The 17790-nt window shown below is 37.8% G+C and overlaps 1 protein-coding gene across 1 annotated transcript in view; it reads right to left on the bottom strand.

Moving 5' to 3' along the window:
- The window catches only part of NDOR1 (NADPH dependent diflavin oxidoreductase 1), a 127171-nt gene that overhangs the window by 71395 nt on the left and 37986 nt on the right, over positions 1-17790 (bottom strand). Inside the window, exons 7-9 of the mRNA XM_053696225.1 lie at positions 9233-9451; positions 5190-5311; positions 1895-2115 (exon numbers count right to left, since the gene is read on the bottom strand). Coding sequence (XP_053552200.1) covers positions 1895-2115; positions 5190-5311; positions 9233-9451 — 562 coding nt within the window. The remainder of the gene's footprint in view (positions 1-1894; positions 2116-5189; positions 5312-9232; positions 9452-17790) is intronic.

Here is a 17790-nt window from a genome sequence, read left to right as displayed (position 1 = left end):
TCCAGCTGGAGATGGTTGTTTTAACCGGAGCTTGGCCCAGGTGAGATACCCTCAGTATATCGAACAAACATTCACTCTTCCTAATTGATTGTGTTCTCTTCACATAAATATGAAGACATCGGACAAAATACAGACAATATAAAGGCTACGCTTGTGGCTCTTATTTCTCTGGACAGAAAGAAGGTAAAACAATATCTGATCTGTGGAACTCTGATACTATCTTTGGTAGGAATTCTGGAACTGTATGTAAGACTACTTTGTCTTGATAAAAAGCAATATATTATTCCTTAGCAGACACGGCTTGAAACCAGTAAAATAGCCGTCAAGGTTAAAAACCAGAAGGACACCTCACGCAAAGGTTCAAAAGGAGAGTCCATAATAACTTCTAGAACTAAGGGTAAGTCCCAGGTAGGAAGAACAAAAGTGACTGAAGGTAGGATATGAGTCAATAGTTGACAAAATTAAGTATTAAAGGTTTTTGCGCCAATTTAGTTCCAGATATTGCAGAAATTGCTGAAACTTTGAGAGTGTTCAAGCACATAATTTTTGCAAAAAAAACAAACATAATGGAGATAATCGAGGGATATATCATGCTGCAGAGCCCAAGATGAAACATTGTTTTAAATCTGATCATATATAGAAGAAGCTGACTTCTTACAAGATTGATCTCAGCAGCCATGTCATCATCTGAAAGCTTTGTGGTTCTGTATGGCAAATGGAATCTTGAACCTATGGCATTACTGTTACAAAATTCATGCTGTAATTTCTTTAATACATAAGGGATTGGTGGAAAAACTTAGGCAAGTTGGAGCCTCTGTGGTTGAATCAGAGCATCCACCTAGAGCTTGAGGTGAGGGAAAGCGGCAGTAGAATAGAGGTAAATGATGATTGAAAGTGGTTGCCATAAGATAGGAAAAAGATGCAGGATCACAATAACCACCACAGTATGCCACAGTCAAAACCAAAGGCATACCCCAAGAAGTTGGTCCGCTGTTATATAGCCAAAGACGTCCTAACATGCACACTAGGACATTAGATAGCTGTAGCAGAACACCACAGTACAAGCCAAAGGTATGCCCCTCCCAACTAAGCCAAAGAGGAAAGAGAGGGTTCCTAGTGCTGTTGAAACTGAAGGATGGACAGAACTAGATGTAAAAAGGGGGTGGAAATTTGTGGAGTTTCTTATGGGAGATGGGGGAGTGGTAAACTCTATCCACTCCCTCAGAGAGGGGGTTCTAACTGGTAAGTATAACCAGGGAGGGCCAGCATACATTTAATTTTTTTATAGACTTTTTGTACCTTTAGCAATTCAGTGATTTATTAATGATATACAATATGATTTCAATGTCCCTTTAAAAGGACATGTTGCCCCAAAGCTAAATAACTTGAAAGTGATACAGCATATCTGTATAAATCTGACTAGAACATATCACCTGAATATCTCTATGTAAAAAGGAAAGATATTTTACCTCACAATTGCCTCAGTAGCCACATCCCACCGTAAAGATACATTAAGCAGCCAATCAGGGAACTTGTCATAATACAAGATAGTGATTATCTGGCATTTGTAGATTCAGTCAATAAAGTTTACTTTAAAAATCTAGAGAGATTATTGTGAAATCCGGCAAGATCACAGTAAAGCAAAGTGTGAACTCAGCACTGATGATGTTGATTGCTGAGGTTTTTTCACCATGCAGATAAAGAGTAGTTGAAGGATAACTGCTCAAAGAGAACTTACTCTGGGGAACTAAAGACATTCTGAAAGTAAAATATCTTCCTTTTTTACATAAAGAAATTCAGTTTTTAACAGATATGCGCCATCACTTTCAAGTAATCTAGAATATGGGTAACATGTCCCTTTAGGGTGCCTATATCTCTATGATCATTCCAATACCTCTAGAGTGGTCCGACGTAGTCGGTTGCAGTACGTATACAGCTCATCCTGTCCAGAAGCAGAACTGAACTCCTGCAACTTCTCCCTCTCCATCTCATCTGGAGAGAAGTGGGACAACAGCTCAAAGAAGGAGCGTCGGGGCACGGAGCAAATATCCAGGTACCTCTCTACAAGATACTGTATGGTGCAAGGCTGAGTAAGGTGCGCAGGGACTGGTATGGCTAGGGGCAAAAAAATATATATAAATATAGCAGTGACTAAAATTAATTAATTTTAAATACTAAAGACTTGTAAGAATTATACAGTTGTCCAAAGAGTGGATAGAAAACTTAATACTGTCCATAAATGTCTTAAAGGGACATTAAACTAATTATGGAAGCTGCCATTTTGGATTCTAGGTTACACTGTAGGTATTTGAAGGAGAGATGCTGCACACTTGCAAACACATATTCTCTGTAAAGCAGTAAAAGTTATATTTCAAAATGGCTGCACCCATGACTAGAGGGAGGCGTGGCATAACCTCAATACTATGCTTATAAAATGAATTTTGTTTCTAATGCCCTTTAAAGGGACACTAAAAACGATGAGAAGGTAATAAAAAAAAAATTATGACGTGTAGCAAAAAAAACTATATTATCATTATTTATTATGTCCTCTTTATTGTAATTTAACTCTAAAATTGTGGACTTTCCACCAAGTTATAAATTGGGGCCAAAAGATCAAAATGCATGGAGACAAAGCACACAAAATCTTTGTTTTTTTTCTACTAGATATAGGTGTCTCTTCTTCACACCAGAACCCTGTCTAGTTGGATAAACAGCTCTAAAGCTAACATTTACCTTAACAGAATTGTTTGAAGGACCTCTCAGTAATGACAAGACTACTATGAGAATCTCAGCAGAGTGGGGAATCATAGATCATTAGCTCAGTTGCTTGTTTTATGGCAAATTACCACCTGGAAACACCCTTTTTTTATAGCAAAACCGTGCTTTTCACAAAAGAGAACTTTCCTAAAGTACATCAAATACCAGGCAACTCTCCTCTGAACAAGGAATATGGAAACCCTTGAGGATCGTTTCGGCCTTCTGTGGGCCTCGTCAGTAAGGTGCAGCCATATGCCTCTAAGCACACCGAGCAGTTCCTGAGGGTCATAATGCAAACACATTCAGAAAGAGAAACGTTTATCTAGGAATGAACAACACCGCAGTAGCTTGTTCTATGGCAACTTACCTCCTAGGAGCAGCCTCTTTTAGCCCAATTGTGTTTTTCACAGAGGAGAAATTTCCTGGAGTACATCAGTCTGATCCTGCCTAGTAAGGTCTGCACATTACTGATGAGGCCCACAGAGAGCCAAAACGATTGTCTGGGGTTGCCATGTTCCTTGCTCAGAGGAGAATTGCCTGGTGTTTTGGGGCTGGACTGCACTTGATAGAAAATAAACCTTTAACTATCACTGCATATTGGATTAGTGACAGTTTCCGCCTGAGACTAGCAGTCGAGTCCTGAGCAGTATTTCTACTGTGTGTTTAAATCCCTCCGGGGTTAAACACACAGTAGAGCAGGGTTGCTAGTCTTAAAATGACATGCTGTAGCGTATCAGACCATGCAATTGTTTCAAAATTGACCTTTAAAAGATCATAAAGCAGGAGTGTCCAACCTTAAAGCGCCATAATACCCAAATGTTTAAACAATTGAAAGTGATGCAGTACAGCTGTAAAAAGCTGACTAGAAAATATCACCTGAACATCTCTATGTAAAAAAGAAAGCTATTTTACCTCAAAAGTTCCTCAGTAGCCACATCCCATTGTAAAGGATTTCTAAGCAGCATATTAGTATGTCTGTCCTGGGACAGCTGAAAGGATGAACCTTGTGCACTATCATATTATTTCCCTATTCAGATTAGGGAAGTTTACAATGAAATCTCATGAGAGTTAAGTCAAATCTCATGAGATCACAGTAAAAGAGTTCATGACCTCAGCACCGTTGATGCTGATTGGCTGCTGTTCATTTCTTCATTTTTTTTTTACCTGCAGCTGGGAGCAGGTGAAGTATAACTTTTTACACAAAACTTACTCTGCTGAGCTGAGGAGATTGTGAGGTAAAATATCTTCCTTTTTTACATAGAGATGCTCAGGCGATATTTTACTGTCAGCTTTTTACAGTTATACTGCATCAGTTTCAAGTGATTTAGAATATGAGTATTATGTCCCTTTAAGGGCCACCTTTCATTTAATTGCACTAGAGTGTCGAAGGGAAAAAAACAAATTCATCAACCATATATTTCTGTCTTTAAAAACAATCTAAATCAGTAATTATTTAGCAAGCAATGAAGAAGGTATACACATATAAACAAAGACCCAGAAAACTATATACTGGATCTACACAGACAGAAATGATGAAAGTCGTGTGTTGCACATAGGAAAATGTAGATGTGTAGCGGGAATGCTGGGGTGAGATAAAAAGCCACAGAGGCATTATGGCGCCTGTGTTTCAGGATGGATAATCCTGGTGTAGCCCTTTCTTCATTGTGAGACTGGAGAAGATTAGGCCCAGTGCTTGTGGTGCATTATTGAAAGTAAGATTTACAGAAGGAATATAACATAAACTGAAATGCGGGATAGTTTAAAGGGACATGGTCTGTGAGCCAATTAGAAGCATAGACACGTATCTGCCATTTAATCTCCGAATCCTGCTCAGGAACTGCAAAGTATAGTGGCTCCAACATGAGATTTTAGCAATCTGCTTAACCTCTTTGCAAAAAAACAAAAACTAAACATTTTCTATCTAATTTCTTTTTAGAATGTTACTTTAAAGGGACACTAAACCCAATTTTTTTTCTTTCATGATTCAGATAGAGCATGCAATTTTAAGCAACTTTCTAATTTACTCCTATTATCAAATTTTCTTCATTCTCTTGGTATCTTTATTTGAAAAGCAAGAATGTAAGTTTAGAAGCCGGCCCATTATTGGTGAACAAACTGGGTTGTTCTTGCTGATTGGTGGATAAATTCACCCACCAATAAACAAGTGCTGTCCGGGGTCCTGAACCACAAATTGGCTGGCTCCTTAGCTTAGATGCCTTCTTTTTCAAATAAAGATAGCAAGAGAATGAAGAAAAAAATTGATAATAGGAGTTAATTAGAAAGTTGCTTAAAATTGCATGCTCTATCTGAATCACAAAAGAAACTATTTGGGTTCAGTGTCCCTTTAAGCTATCCAATGTAATTCTTAGAATAGTATCTGTAAAATCTATACATATCCTGCATAGACAAACAATGCTGATTACTAAACTCACCTGAATCCTGGGGTATCAAAGTAAACTTCCTGTCTGGTTCCAGACGTAGAAGGCTGCAGAAATGTTGTACATGTTGGGGAGAATTCCGTGGCTGAATCATCACCACATCTCCGGGTGAAAACCTAGCAAGAGAATTGTCTCAGAATTAAATTATGTCATTCAAATTTAACGGAATATATTACTAGAAAGGAACAGACCAGCAGTTAAAGGGACAGTCTACACCTAAAACAACCTTAATCCATCCGTTAGATAATGTTCAGATTTTGTTTGCTCACCCCTGCAACCATATCGAGACTTGTACACATCCAGAGTTATTCTCCATGAAAAGTTAGATTCTGACTGTTAGAAATGGCCGCTCCGATCCGCCCACACAATACGTCACCCACTCTCTTAGTTTGCACCGTCCAATAAAAAACTGATCACCGATTAAAAAACTGTATCGCGCATTCATTGCTTCGCGCATGCGCAACGTAACTGGGAACCAAGTATCTGGAACCAAAGTTTCGATCTATCTTTTTACCGCTATGAATTCACAGAAGTACCAGTGTTTATTTATTGTAAGTATTCGTACACAGTCTGCAAACTAACAAGATTAGTTTATCGCATTTAATTAACTTTTATTTACCTATTATTTAGCAATCCGGCTTTAGTTTACTTCTGCAGAGGGAAAGAAAAAAAAGAGTTACCCGTTCTGTGTGTGCAGAGATAATTACCGACTTCCGGTTTTGAGCTGAGGATAATTGCGCATGCGTATTAGGGTCTAATCAGGTCACTGTTTAGTCCGTGCACGAGTGTTATAGGGAAAGATCAGGACTCGAGAAGACAGGAGGAGAAGCTAATGGGAGGAGTTAAACAGCCATGTTTGAATCAAGGAATAAAAACTATTTTTCTGAAAAAGTGGGTAAGCGGATACACGATAATAGGGGTCCAGGGTATCGATATAATTGTAATCATGAGATCGTAACTATGGGGTAACGTTGTTTTAGGTGTAGACTGTCCCTTTAAGCAGCAGCTGTGACGTAGCTAAGAACAATGTACACAGGTAAATATATTAATAATGTGCCTGTGATGTCATCAGCCAGCGACAAATTTAAACAGTGCACACAGGTAAATGTAATAAAGGGACATTAAACACTAAATACATTTTTTCTTAAAAAACATTTGTATAAAATAGAACTTCACAGATTTGGCGTTTTTCTCTTTCTTGGTTCTAACAGACATGATGGATGTTTTTCACTTAAAGGGACAGTTTAGTGAAAATTAAACTTTCATGATTCAGATAGGGCATGCAATTTTAAACAACTTTTTAATTTACTTTTATCATCAAATTTGATTTGGTCTCTTGGTATTCTTAGTTGAAAGCTAAACCTAGGTAGGCTCATAAGCTTATTTCTAAGCCGTTGAACTGCCTCTTATCTCAGTGCATTTTGACGGTTTTGACAGACAGCACTAGTTCATGTGTACCATATAGATAACATTGTGCTCACTACCATGGAGTTATTTAAGAGTCAGCACTGATTGGCTAAAATGCAAGTCAGTTTTGCCAATGCTCAGAAGAGGACATAATACAACAGGGACATAAAACAGTATGAACTAACATACGTTTCTAAATATATAATGCAGCCAAAGCTTACCTGCAAATGGTTTCTGTTTAACCCCCATTAACCCCTTTAATTCAGGCATAGTTTTGTTTGCAGCAAGCTCCCCCCTGGGCATTTCCATATATGGAAGGTGCATTCCAGGCCATAGCTTCAGCAGAATGCATACGTGCGCGGTAGGGGGCAGAGTCACATGACACCTGAATAAAGCAATGCACAGTATAATGCTGAAGCTTTCACAAAGCATGTGACATTATCCCAATGTCACATGCAACAAACAATAGCAGTACCTGCTGTCCCTCCTCAACCCTCCCTTGCTAGCATAAGTAATTTTCCTTACAATCACTGTGTTGTATGATACCACAAAGTTTGGAGTAGGATACTGATAAGGGGGGTGGAGCAGGCTACACTTGGCAAAACTAAAGTGTAAGTAATTTTGCAGCTTTTTAGAAATTCTAATAAAATATTTATAAGCTTTTTGTTACACTTTTTTTCATACACTGTTTTACCTCAGTTAAAACTTTTATAATATGCACATAACTCAAAATGCATTTATGCCCTCTCATCTACCAAAGAGCAGTGGCTACATACATAAATATAAAAAATAATAATTTAAAAAGCCCTAAACTGCGTACTGGCAGACTGCCTTCCAGTACATAAGATGGTGGTGACCAATGTGTGTGTGTGTGGGTGGGGGGGGGGGCAGTGTTTTTTCAGAGGAATCAAACAGGTATCAGGGGGTGGGAGATGTCTACATTACAGGTAAACTTAACATTACAAGCTAACAGATTAAGCCATTTATTGCAAAGAATTTCAAAAGTGTGGTGTCCAGCTGAAATTAGTGGCCGTCAAATTACCAAATAGCAAAGGCAAAGCAATGCATGTCTGATATTTCTCAAAGGGGATACTAGAGAAGCTTTTACAACCTTCTTCTCTTATGACTGCAGTAGTGGTGGGTAAATCATTTCAGTGAGAAACCCAAAGTTTAAGAAAAAAAATATATATATATTTTTTCTATATGATCATATACCAAAATGGGCCTAAATCAATACCTTAGTTTACAAATATATATATTTTTCATAGGTATATTAAAAAAAACAAAGGCTCTATTTCTGTTTGAACAGTGTGAGCACAAAAATGCTAATGATTCTCCAGGACTTTGGGGAAGTTTTTTTTCTGAAATTCCCAGTAGCGAAGGGGTTAAACACAAGAGAATCTGTGTGTGTGGAATCTAACCTAACAAAAGGTTAATGATTCTCTAACTATATTGCAGTCTTGTGACATAATTGTGTTGTTGTTTTTTTTTTACTAATTTCTTTCCTGTTCACAGGTTCAATAAGTGATTTTCAGAATTTTCAGTGGGTAATCAACAGCAAGCAACAACATACAACCAACAGCAAGGAGTATACGTACATTACTACTGTTTATGTCAGAATAAAAAAAAAGGAGGTAGCTGGTAATTGGTGGGTGCGGATGTATGTCTCTTGACATTGGCTACCCAGATGTTTACAGCTAGCTCCCAATAGTGAATTGCTGCTCCAGATTTGACTTTAAAGGGACAGTCTACTACAGAATTTGTATTGTATAAAAAGATAAATAATCCATTTATTACCCATTCCCCAGTTTTGCATAACCAACACTGTTATATTAATACACTTTTTACCTCTGTGATTACCTTGTATCTAAGCCTCTGCAGACTGCCCCCTTATTTCAGTTCTTTTGACAGACTTACATTTTAGCCAATCAGTGCTGACTCCTAGGTAACTCCACGGGTGTGAGCACGTTTATCTATATAAAACACATGAACTAACGCCCTCTAGCTGTGAAAAACTGTAAAAATGCACTGAGATAAAAGGCGGCCTTCAAGGGCTTAGAAATTGGCATATGAACCTACCTAGGTTTAGCTTTCAACAAAGAATATCAAGAGAACAAAGAAAATGTTGATAATAAAAGTAAATTGGAAAGTTGTTTAAAATTGAATGCTCTATCGGAATCATGAAAGTTTAATTTTGACTAGACTGTCCCTTTAACTGTATGTTTAATGGGACATTGAACACCAAACACACTTCATAGTATTGAGGTTATTCCCCACACCCCTCCAGCCATAGGTGCCGCCATGTTGAAATCGATCCTTCCCTGCATTCCAGTGCTGATTTGTTTGCTGATGTGCAGCAATTCTTCTCCAGATGCCTACAGTGTAACCTAGGTTCCAATATGGCAGCACCTATAACCAGAGCAAGGTGCACAACATGTGTTTAGCGTGCAATGTCCCTTTAAACCCTTTTCAGGGGTTGAACCAGTTATATCCCCGCAACAGTGCAACAATAAAATACTTTAACACATTAGAGCATTTTTTTTTGCAATTTTATGTCCTTTTAAACCTTGTCATTTTTTAAGTACTGAACAGTAGTTTGGGTCTGTGTGAATGTGAAACGCTGCACTCACTCAATGCCGGAACCTGTTGTGTCAAACTCGATAAGACGCACATCCTGAAAATGGTCCTTTGCCGTCACCCTCTGGTTGGTGACAAGTGGTGCGTGAAACGGATGCAACTCTGATGGCGTTTCTGTGTTACAATCTCTCTGCCTTGGAAAGACTTCGCCATTACTATCCTGTGCTGCTGAATCCTTATCCAGGAAGTGAAGAGAAAACTTTGGTGGTAACCTAGAAAAATGTAAATAGTGACAACATTGTCTTTAAAAATGCAGCTCTCGAAATCTGTACATAGCAAGCCGTTTTATGCTTACGAGGTGTGTCACTGTCCAATCAAGTGCGATTTCTGCTTATCGGCCAGTGAGCAATCAGTCCTTAAGGCCCAGTTGTGCACTACTTGTTAGCTTTTAAATCAAAATACAGCTTTAGAAGGGAGATTACACACTTTTGAGATTGTACTATAAAATGTTTTACTTTATGTAGTAAAACAACTTTGCAATATACTATTATTATTTATTTTGCCCCTTTTCCTGTAATTTGATTTTGAAAATTGTGGGCTTTCCAGTTCCTGTTGAAAGTGTAAACATTTTTATACAAAACATGAAAGTAGTATTTGTGGATACCCTATAGATGAGTGAGGGACCTTTGTTTGTTACTTTACCAGTTAAAATTAAAGGGACAGTGTACCTTATTTTTTCTTAGGTAAAAAAGAGATATATTGGAGCGCCAAATTAGAGTCAAATCTGCTCCCCAAGGGGATCTCTTAATCGGATACCAAAAAATCCATTAAGTATAAATAAAAGACGTGCCAAAAAGGCTTAAATGTGTACAAGATATATAAGATGATATTATTGCATAAAAAGACCATTTATTCAAACAAACGTTAATAACGATATTCAGATACATATGCGCATATAACTACAAATAAAAAATAGCCATATTTAGTGATGCAAAGTCCCAGGAATGAGTCTAAAAAAAGAAAAGGAAAAAAGTGATCCAACGTATCCTATGTGTCCGACAAAATATAAACAATGGAAAAAATTATAGGTGTATTCAAGTGTTATTGATCCAAAAATTTTTTTATTGAGATCAGTAACACTATATCCACTTCAATACAGCTGATATATTTTCAAATTTTTTCCATTGTTGTTTTTTTTTTGATGGACCCATTTCTGGGACTATACATTACTAAATATGGCCATTTATTATTTTTATGTTTATATGCGCATTTATATCTGAATATTGTTATTAACGATTGCATACATTTTATTTTAAATAAGCCTATTTGGCGTATCCTTCATGTGTACCTTATTTTGTCTTCCCTTTAATTTGTACTCAGTGATCCGTTTACTTGCTGGAAAAATATTAAAATGTTTACAAATAGCGTATACAGAATCCCCTAGTGTAACAAGCAATTAACTTATTATGAATGAAGGAATTTTTTAAATTCGTCGATTTAATTCATTTTATTCTAATTTAATTAATTTAATGATTTAATTTATTTATTTAATTAGTTAATTCACACCATCAAATAAAGGCTGGCTGGATTGCCTTCAATGAAAAACGCTGCGCATGCGAAAGTTAATAGTTACTAAAGCACGTGCGCACAGACACAGTCTGTATAGGTAATTATATTCATAAATCTCAACGTTGATTGGACTGTTTGTTTAGCAGTTGAACAGACCCTTTTTAGGGGATGTCTTAGGTGACGTCACATTGGAATTAAAATGATTGATTTTATAATATAAAGAAGCATTGTTTTGATATGCTTCGTTCTCTTGTTATTCCTTGTTGAAAAAGAATACGCACATAACCTACACTAGTGAGAGCTAGCTGCTGATTGGTGCCTGCACCCATTTGTCTCTTGTGATTTGCTAACTAGATGTGTTCAGCTAATTACAGAAGTGCAATGTTGTTCCTTCAGCAAAGGATAACAAGAAAATGAAGCAAATGAGATAATACAAGTAAATTGGAAAGTTGTTTACAATTGTATGTTCTATCTAAATCATGAAAGAAAATGATGGGGTCTGCTGTCCCCTATAAAAAAAGCTGAAGAAGAAATTACACTCCGAGTGAGAGTTAGGAGAAACCAAATTGGTATATAGACAGATATAATAAAAAGAAGCAAGAACAACCTATTTTAACCCCTTCACCCAAATGGACGTACTGTATATATATATACACGTCCTGCAGTACTTTGCCTATCGTACTGCAGGACGTATATATACGTTATCGCTTCAGGATACTCCAGCAATCTCGACTGTTAAGTTACAGCCGAGATCTGGAGCTCCTGAAGCTTCAGGCATCTCCCGCAAATGGAGTAGGAGCGCGATCGGTGCCTCGCCTCCATATGAGGGCAGATGCCTCATCGTTAAAGACGGTGGCACTGTGTGTGCCACTGCCTGTAACGATCTTATGCTGGAGCCGGCAGGAGGTGTGGGCGGGCGGCCCAGCAGGGGAGGCGGGATGGTCCCTACGCTAGCCCTACGCTATGGAACTATGCTTAAAGGGACAAGGAGTGATGGGGCAGCTACACTACGGAAAAGGGGGTGTGGGGGCACCCTCAAATAAAGATTGGGGGGGGACACTACACTACAGAAAATAAAAATAAAATAAAAAATATTAAAAAAAAAAAAAACATTTCTCAGGTACTGGCAGCTATCTGATGGCGGTATTAGTTAGGAAAGGGGGGGGTTAGATTGGTTTTTTTTTAAGGGGATCAGGGAGGTTTGAGGTTTAAGGCAATACCACACTGTAAGATAAAAAATGTATAAAAAAAATTGAAAAAAAAGTTGTAACTTTTTTTATTGGCAGACTGTCTGCCAGTACTTAAAATGGGGTGACCAGTGGGGGTGGGGGAGGAAAGAAAGCTGTTTGGGAGGGATCAGGTAGGGATCAGGGGGTGGGGAGTGTAAGGTAGGAGGTTAATATCTACACTAAAGCTAACGTTAACCGTTTAAGTTACTTAATTAACCCTTTCACTGCCGGGAATGATAGAAGTGTGTTGCGCAGCTGCAATTAGCGGCCTACTAATTACCAAAAAGCAATGGCAAAGTAGGTACATTCCATGCAGCCATTGGTTGGATACTCTAGTGACCCTTTCATTAAACTGTCCCTAATTAGCCTAAGCAGAGAAGGAAACCTGGGTTACAATATGGCTGTGCCCATTAGTTAAAGGGACATTCCAGTCAAAATTTAAATGCACATAGATTTATTACATATTTGAATAGAAACATATTTGTATTATAAATGTATAGGCAAAAATGCTTCTAGTAAAAGTTAGAACTTTAGTGTTAACATTTTTCTCTGCACGTGCATGTGAAGCATAGCTAGATATTCAAACTGCACCCACATTTTAAATAATACAGCTGCTCAGATCATCAGTGGGGCTTGTATCATGTCAGTAATTAACAGAGTCATTACCAGATGGTACGAGCACATTAGGCTCTCTGAGCAAGTGCTGTGTTTAAAATGCTGGTGCACGGTGCATACTTAAATACACTTTTGAAACAGCTATAGCTATTATTAGAAGCATTTTTGCTAATACATGTATATTACAAAATTGCTTCTGTTCAATACTGAAATGCACCCATGTGGTTTCCTATTTTGGCTGGAATATTCCTTTAAAGGGACGTAAAGTAAATACTAGACTTTCATGAATCAAATACACCATGTCATTTTAAACAACTTTCGAATGTATTTCTTTTATCAAATATGCTTTGTTCTTTTGGTATCCTTTGTTAAAAATAAACCTATTTAGGATCATAGGAGCTCAGTAGCGTGCACGTGTCTTTAAAACTCTATGGCAGCAGTTTTGCAACACTGTTTTTTAGCACTGAAGTCACGTGTACGCTCCTGAGCTCCTATGAGCCTGCCTATAAAAACTCTTCAATAAAGGACACAGAGAGAACAAAAAAAGTGTTAATAGAAATAAATTGGAATGTTGTTTAAAACGGCATGTTTTATCTAAACAACAAAAGTTTAATTTCGACTTTGCTGTCCCTTTAATGGTCGCTAAAACTTTACAATGCTGTCCTTTTAATGGTCGCTAAAACTTTATTATTTAAACAAGTAATGCACATTTTCAGAAACATGATGATACTAATTTTTTCGAGTAAGATAATCTTGTTGTGCCATAATTAGATGTTAATATTAGCTTGTCTTATCATTTACAGATAAAGGCATCAGAGATAAAATAGAAAACAAAAAGGCGTGTCCAAGATAAACAAAAGTTGGGTCTAAAATTAACTTTTAACAATCGTAAAATAATAAAACATGTTTGGCTCTAAATTTCAATTTATTTCAGGTCAAAATGTTATAAACCATATCAGTGGCGTCTCCAGAAGGTTGTTATAAGAGGAGGGGAACTTCCCAGAGGAATCGGCTATAAAGTTATATACAAACAACAGTGCAATGCATTAATAATAATGTCCCTTTCCTGACAGTATGTTTTCAAAGATTATCCGAGTGTCATTGAACTCTGCTTTCCAACAACAAAATGTGCACATCATACTAGTGTGTGCGTTTACTTTCACTAAAGCCATGGAAGAGAGGAAAGGTTAGGAGAGAACAGACAAACTCTGGAGTATCTCTGTTACATTGCATTTACTACACAATACCAATGTTCAATCCGCTGAAAAAGTTTATCAAATTATTAAAGGGACAGTAAACATAAAAAATAATGTTACAGAATTCTGAACTTTGTCCAGAGTTATGTAACATTATCCTAGTGACACCTGCAAAAACAAAGAGATTTGAGAAATGTAACCCCCCCCAAATGTATACTTAACTTGCGTTCCTCAACAGCCTCTTCTGATTCTGTCTATTTTTCAAAAGCGTGTCACGGGCGCACTATCTAATCACAGCAGAGTAAAGTAGCGATTAAATCAAGCAAGGGACCAGCCTCTTATGGAGGAACTATTTTGGATAGTTAAATCTCTCAAATCTCTTTTGTTTGTGAAGGTTTTCCTAGGATAATGTTACAGAATTCTGCACATAGTCGCTAGGTTAATGTTACAGAATTCTACACATAGTCGCTAGGGCAATGTTACAGGATTCTACACATAGTCGCTAGGGCAATGTTACAGGATTCTGCACATAGTCGCTAGGGTAATGTTACAGAATTCTGCACATAGTCGCTAGGGTAATGTTACAGAATTCTGCACATAGTCGCTAGGGCAATGTTACAGGATTCTACACATAGTCGCTAGGGCAATGTTACAGGATTCTGCACATAGTCGCTAGGGTAATGTTACAGAATTCTGCACATAGTCGCTAGGGTAATGTTACAGAATTCTGCACATAGTCGCTAGGATAATGTTACAGAATTCTGCACATAGTCGCTAGGGTAATGATACAGAATTCTGCACAGTCGCTAGGATAATGTTACAGAATTCTGCACATAGTCGCTAGGATAATGTTACAGAATTCTGCACATAGTCACTAGGATAATGTTACAGAATTCTGCACATAGTCGCTAGGATAATGTTACAGAATTCTGCACATAGTCACTAGGATAATGTTACAGAATTCTGCACATAGTCGCTAGGGTAATGTTACAGAATTCTGCACATAGTCGCTAGGATAAAGTTACAGAATTCTGCACATAGTCGCTAGGATAATGTTACAGAATTCTGCACATAGTCGCTAGGATAAAGTTACAGAATTCTGCACATAGTCGCTAGGGTAATGTTACAGAATTCTGCACATAGTCGCTAGGATAATGTTACAGAATTCTGCACATAGTCGCTAGGATAATGTTACAGAATTCTGCACATAGTCGCTAGGATAATGTTACAGAATTCTGCACAGTCGCTAGGATAAAGCTACAGAATTCTGCACATAGTCGCTAGGATAATGTTACAGAATTCTGCACATAGTCGCTAGGATAATGTTACAGAATTCTGCACATAGTCGCTAGGATAATGTTACAGAATTCTGCACATAGTCGCTAGGATAAAGTTACAGAATTCTGCACATAGTCGCTAGGGTAATGTTACAGAATTCTGCACAGTCGCTAGGATAATGTTACAGAATTCTGCACATAGTCGCTAGGGTAATGTTACAGAATTCTGCACATAGTCGCTAGGTTAATGTTACAGAATTCTGCACAGTCGCTAGGATAATGTTACAGAATTCTGCACATAGTCGCTAGGGTAATGTTACAGAATTCTGCACATAGTTGCTAGGATAAAGTTACAGAATTCTGCACATAGTCGCTAGGATAATGTTACAGAATTCTGCACATAGTCGCTAGGATAATGTTACAGAATTCTGCACATAGTCGCTAGGATAATGTTACAGAATTCTGCACATAGTCGCTAGGATAATGTTACAGAATTCTGCACATAGTCGCTAGGATAATGTTACAGAATTCTGCACATAGTCGCTAGGATAATGTTACAGAACTCTGCACATAGTCGCTAGGGTAATGTTACAGAATTCTGCACAGTCGCTAGGGTAATGTTACAGAATTCTGCACATAGTCGCTAGGGTAATGTTACAGAATTCTGCACAGTCGCTAGGGTAATGTTACAGAATTCTGCACATAGTCGCTAGGGTAATGTTACAGAATTCTGCACATAGTCGCTAGGATAAAGTTACAGAATTCTGCACATAGTCGCTAGGATAATGTTACAGAATTCTGCACATAGTCGCTAGGATAATGTTACAGAACTCTGCACAGTCGCTAGGGTAATGTTACAGAATTCTGCACAGTCGCTAGGGTAATGTTACAGAATTCTGCACATAGTCGCTAGGGTAATGTTACAGAATTCTGCACAGTCGCTAGGGTAATGTTACAGAATTCTGCACATAGTCGCTAGGGTAATGTTACAGAATTCTGCACATAGTCGCTAGGATAAAGTTACAGAATTCTGCACATAGTCGCTAGGATAATGTTACAGAATTCTGCACATAGTCGCTAGGATAATGTTACAGAATTCTGCACAGTCACTAGGATAATGTTACAGAATTCTTCACATAGTCGCTAGGGTAATGTTACAGAATTCTGCACATAGTCGCTAGGATAAAGTTACAGAATTCTGCACATAGTCGCTAGGATAATGTTACAGAATTCTGCACAGTCGCTAGGATAAAGCTACAGAATTCTGCACATAGTCGCTAGGATAATGTTACAGAATTCTGCACATAGTCGCTAGGATAATGTTACAGAACTCTGCACATAGTCGCTAGGATAATGTTACAGAACTCTGCACATAGTCGCTAGGATAATGTTACAGAATTCTGCACATAGTCGCTAGGATAATGTTACAGAACTCTGCACATAGTCGCTAGGATAATGTTACAGAATTCTGCACATAGTCGCTAGGATAATGTTACAGAATTCTGCACATAGTCGCTAGGATAAAGTTACAGAATTCTGCACATAGTCGCTAGGGTAATGTTACAGAATTCTGCACATAGTCGCTAGGATAATGTTACAGAATTCTGCACATAGTCACTAGGATAATGTTACAGAATTCTGCACATAGTCGCTAGGATAATGTTACAGAATTCTGCACAGTCGCTAGGATAAAGCTACAGAATTCTGCACATAGTCGCTAGGATAATGTTACAGAATTCTGCACATAGTCGCTAGGATAATGTTAAAGAATTCTGCACATAGTCGCTAGGATAAAGTTACATAATTCTGCACATAGTCGCTATGGTAATGTTACAGAATTCTGCACAGTCGCTAGGGTAATGTTACAGAATTCTGCACAGTCGCTAGGATAATGTTACAGAATTCTGCACAGTCGCTAGGGTAATGTTACAGAATTCTGCACATAGTCGCTAGGATAATGTTACAGAATTCTGCACATAGTCGCTAGGATAAAGTTACAGAATTCTGCACATAGTCGCTAGGATAATGTTACAGAATTCTGCACATAGTCGCTAGGATAAAGTTACAGAATTCTGCACATAGTCGCTAGGATAATGTTACAGAATTCTGCACATAGTCGCTAGGATAATGTTACAGAATTCTGCACATAGTCGCTAGGGTAATGTTACAGAATTCTGCACATAGTCGCTAGGATAATGTTACAGAATTCTGCACATAGTCGCTAGGATAATGTTACAGAATTCTGCACATAGTCGCTAGGGTAATGTTACAGAATTCTGCACATAGTCGCTAGGATAATGTTACAGAATTCTGCACATAGTCGCTAGGATAATGTTACAGAATTCTGCACATAGTCGCTAGGATAATGTTACAGAACTCTGCACATAGTCGCTAGGGTAATGTTACAGAATTCTGCACAGTCGCTAGGGTAATGTTACAGAATTCTGCACATAGTCGCTAGGATAAAGTTACAGAATTCTGCACATAGTCGCTAGGATAATGTTACAGAATTCTGCACAGTCGCTAGGATAATGTTACAGAATTCTGCACATAGTCGCTAGGATAATGTTACAGAATTCTGCACATAGTCACTAGGGTAATGTTACAGAATTCTGCACATAGTCGCTAGGATAAAGTTACAGAATTCTGCACATAGTCGCTAGGATAATGTTACAGAACTCTGCACATAGTCACTAGGATAATGTTACAGAATTCTTCACATAGT

The sequence above is a fragment of the Bombina bombina genome, chromosome 12, assembly GCF_027579735.1.
Source record: "Bombina bombina isolate aBomBom1 chromosome 12, aBomBom1.pri, whole genome shotgun sequence".
NCBI lineage: Eukaryota > Metazoa > Chordata > Amphibia > Anura > Bombinatoridae > Bombina > Bombina bombina.
This window is presented reverse-complemented; position numbering and strand designations above follow the sequence as displayed.